Source organism: Xenopus tropicalis, chromosome 2 (assembly GCF_000004195.4).
Source record: "Xenopus tropicalis strain Nigerian chromosome 2, UCB_Xtro_10.0, whole genome shotgun sequence".
NCBI classification, from domain to species: domain Eukaryota; kingdom Metazoa; phylum Chordata; class Amphibia; order Anura; family Pipidae; genus Xenopus; species Xenopus tropicalis.
In genome coordinates this window covers 617,575-622,075 of record NC_030678.2, presented here as the reverse complement: position 1 = coordinate 622,075, position 4,501 = coordinate 617,575, and the positions used below count along the sequence as shown (strand labels likewise).

Here is a 4,501-nt window from a genome sequence, read left to right as displayed (position 1 = left end):
CAGTCTGTGGCACTACTGAGGATAAATACTGTACAGTATCCACCGAAAAGATGTTTAGCGAAAAAAAGATAAAATCGTAGTGAGCACGATAATATCTCGGATTATATAGTGCGCTAATGCCGAAAGATTAGTACAGTAAATTTTTGTACCGATAATATCACATTGCACTAACCACCCTGGGGGGTAAACCTTGCCGACTTTTTCGTGCAAACGTCCGATTTCTTGGTTCGTATAGTAATGTATCTCTGTGCCTTATGGAACCTTTCCTGTGTTCCCCTTGTTATGCTATTTTAATTAGGAGCTACCTTTTAAAGGTTAAAGTCAATAATTAGAGACGATTATGCTTTAAGAGCTGTTTCCTTGATGCGTCTGGTAGTTGCCTTGTGATTTATGTTATGTGATATGAGTCTGAGCGGTGCAGGCGCTTAAAATATACAATGAAATTGCATTATTGAACACTGATTCTGATAAATTTAAATTTACATTTCAAGGTGAGAATAGTGCAATTAGAATCAGACTTGAAGAGCGTTGATAGTCATTGTGGTTAATCTATTCAATAACTAACTCCCTTAGCCATCTGCTGACAGACGTAATAGTGACACGGCAGGGTAGTGTTATCTTCAGTGGTCTCTTTATTAAGTATTAATTTATAGTAATGATTGATCTGCACAAAGCTCTAACCTTATGTCTCAGATCAGATGGGTCTTGACGGAGAGCGACTCACAAATAGTGCGAACCATGACAGAGCCGACTGAGCACACAAACCAACAAAATAAAAGGTGAGTGAGTTGAGCTGGGCTATTGGAGAAATTTTGAAGGCATTAAAATTATTGTTTATAGGCCTGCTGAACCCCCGTGTCTGGGTGTAAATATGTAGTAACCAGATCATGATATTGAGATGACGTAATGTGCCATTGCGTAAGCATAATCTTTTATGGGTAGGCTTTACAATCCATTGCTTAATATATAAAATCATGAACTAAAAGACGAAGAGCAGACCATATGCATTGGGTATGGCAACAAAAAACAGTTTAGTTTTCATTTAAATTTCTTGGTCTGGGCAATGCCAAAGTCAATGGTATAATCTAGTTGTACAGAACAGAGCGTGAACCATAATTGTGTGCTAGACCTGCCAGCCACATAAAGAATTTAAGTTCAGCAGCAGGATAAATATATCGCAGGCAGGTGTTCTGAAGCAGCAAGGGGGTTTTCGCTAGTCATTTATCTGCTGCACCCATGCGGTAATTATTGACAGTGGCTGTAGAAGCAATAGTACAGTGCGACGAGAAAGTATGAGTTAAACATAGTTGCAAGAAAATGTGGTAAAATTTTGTTATTATAAACTGAAACTATGGCATGGGGCCCCAGGGCTGCACAATATAACATTTATTTTGGCATCTAACACTCTTTAAATTTTGAACCTCAATGCACATAATAACAACGATTTCAAAGTCAATTCTGAATGAAGCTCACAGAATGTTACAAGGTAAACAATGCTTATGAGTATACAAAAAAAAGTTATCTTTTTACAAATATGTTATACCTCAGAAAAGCTGCTCCAAGCTTTGTTTTCAAAAAATCTAATTTGCTTTTTGGCATTAAAGACAACTTAAGCCCAATTTAAATGTGCACTTCTGTTGTTTATGAGCTTGCAGGTGTTTATCGGCACATTGGACACTGCATGGGCAAACCACCTAACCACCTAGGAAAGCGGGATGTAACAGATAGGCACGATATGCAAAGGCACAACTGCAGAACTTATTTATTAAGTAAAAGGACACTATCTCGAGACATGTAGACAACCTGTAACCTGGTATGATAAATTCAATAGCTGGATAAAACAACACTAGACATGCCTTTTGAAGTCAGCTAATCTTAAATCTTTATTTTATCACAAAACAATTCTAGGAGAACAGCAGCTTTCTTGTCCACAGCACATATTAACTACCGCCACAACCAAATGTTTGTTCCAGTTTCTCATATAATTCCAAATCTTTTGTGTGAAACCACTAGGCCCACTGTACCAGAAAAGCACTTTGGAAATCAATATAGGCAATAGGGCGAACTGTCAGGTGTTATTGTGGAAATATCCATAAGCTGTAACTTCGATATAGGAACCAAGGTCAGCTCCGGCAAAGCTGAGTCATATCTGCAACCTGAGAAACCATCAGCCTGCAAAACTATGCCTCTACCTCTTCTGCGAGACGCCAGTGCTCTTTTTGCCATTAGGCTGACAACGATTTGCTTCCTTGCAATGCTTCAGAAGAGAATCATAGATAGTGACCCTTGACAGTGAAGCGAGACCTTGCTGCGAGCCTGCGCTCATTCAATGGTCTTGGGGACGGTTAGTAGCACCAACAACTAGTTTCGATCATCTGAAGATGTGTAGCACCATCAAGCTGAACTAAAAACTCAGTTTTGGATCCTCCTGTGATAATGACGTACACAGCTCCCGCTGCACCACTCTGGGATAAAAGAGGAACCTATTTCATCAAATGAATATCACGGCTGGCGTGTACAAAGCGTACGTTACTCACCGGTGTAAAGGTAGGAGCTATGACTCTAGGGACACCATTTTTTCAGAGCGCTTCTCCAAGGCCCAGTATTGTTGAGAGGTTCCAAAGTTAGATGTAGTGCACATTGGGCAGGTATGCTAAAAAGCAGATAATTTGTGGGTAATAGTGACCGGCAGGCACCCGGACTTGGCAGGTCTAATACACTTACCTAATCAAGAGTTGGCCTGTCCCTGGTGGACCAAAAATGGTATGTAATATGACGGGCAGGGGCAGGATTGGGGTAAATAGTGACGGGCTGGGCATAGTTTGCGCGTTTAGGGGGTCCCGTCCTTGCGAACAGGCTAAGGAAATAGTGTCTAGGCTATTGCGTGAGCATGTGGCCACAGCCACTATTGTTACACTGAGATGACAGAGTGTCGATTGTGAGCTAAACTCAAGTATTGGGGAGGCCAGCAATTGTCATCCCAGTTCAGCGGAGCCCGTAGATCCATTATCTCACTCATATCATGTCGAATCATCTTTGGCTCATGTTTTGTTAAACGATTCATCAGAAGGTCATTTCATCTTCACTGATATGTCTCTGCTGGCCATATCCTGTCCTGGCAGTGTATCCTGCACATCCTCCTCCTAGTGAAGCGTGGAGGAACAAATTTTCCATGAAACCACGAGAACGAGCAGCTGCCCAATGAACTTTTTGCACCATCCATAAGCCGATGAGGCCTATGGAATTAGCGTTTTGAAGTTTATGGGGATTACTGTATTTCTTCTGCTGATCAACCCACAACTGCTCTTTTGCGTTTAATATTGACCAAAGCCAGCTTCTCTCGACATGTGAGGCTCTTAGTATATGGTAGCTGCCTTCTGAAAACTAAGGCGGTTTGGCGTAGCTTATATCAGAGGCTCTCATTGCCTAAGGCAGAATAAGCTTTCTTTTGCGTAATAGCTGACGATGCCCAGAGGTGGTAGAGGTAAAAACATGTGCACAGTGAGAGAATGAGTGCTGATCTTTGTCTCATGCTTTGTTGCATATATCAGTAGAACAGACGTCATATAGAATGAGCTGTTTGATTGATTCAATGGGTGGTAAGATTTGGAAGAGTGTTCAACGGTAGTTGCACAGAAGAGGTATATGGTGCATTGGGTAATAGTGACATAGCAATAGAATGCCTGAAAGTGCTCTTGAGGTATTTGTTGAGAAAGTTTGCGCTTCCCCCTGCATTTGACATCTGATAAAGCAGCTATGAGGTAATAACTGAGCGAGCATAGTGACCCCTGGGCTTTAGTATTGTCTAAGGACATTATTACCAAGACCTGGTCAGAAAATAAGTGTACCTGACAGGTGTGCTTAGTATGGTATCCCATTTACCAACTCTCACTGAGGACATCTCGCCTGAGCTCTTAGACAACGGGTTCTTCTTCCTGCCACTGCCATGTCTTGCACACTCCCTTAATTTTTAAAACATTATTAGTTGTCAAGAATAGAGTGACTTACGCAACTGTCACTGTCCATATTCTTGCGTGACATTTTGCCAAAGTTAAAAATGCTGTCTGCAATAGTTATTCAGGCCCCAATTTCCCAACTTGTCAGAGTCATATAATGGCTGAGTTACTTCTCAGCTATACTTCGGTAATAGTTATCTTGGCAGAGGTGCAAGTGGAGATCTTGCGTGATGCCGTGCGAGGTAAAAGTGTACTCTACAGCGAAGATGGGTCGCATACTAAGATTATCTGGTGCAAGATGTGCGACGAAATAGCTGAACTTGCTGCCTTCTGTTGAACGGTAAGAAGTAGGCTCAATTAGGCTCAGAACAAAAGCATCTCTTTGCCATTCGCTCAGGTGAGTAATATAAGTCTGTAACCGTGGTCCAAGGGGCAGTATTGGTAGCTTGCATTGGTGGATCTGGGAAAAGATAATAGAAAAATGAAAAGGACAAGAAATACTAAAAGCGTAATCTCGGGATTTACTTCCAAACATGCTTGTACTT

At 41.5% G+C, this 4,501-nt stretch overlaps 1 protein-coding gene across 1 annotated transcript in view; it reads right to left on the bottom strand.

Annotated features, from left to right (window-relative positions):
* ttf2 (transcription termination factor 2) overlaps positions 1 to 4,041 on the bottom strand; it is a 41,276-nt gene extending 37,235 nt beyond the window's left edge. Inside the window, exon 1 of the mRNA XM_031897250.1 lies at positions 4,009 to 4,041. Within this exon, the coding sequence (XP_031753110.1) occupies positions 4,009 to 4,041 (33 nt within the window). The remainder of the gene's footprint in view (positions 1 to 4,008) is intronic.
* Between the last annotated feature and the right edge of the window lie 460 nt (positions 4,042 to 4,501).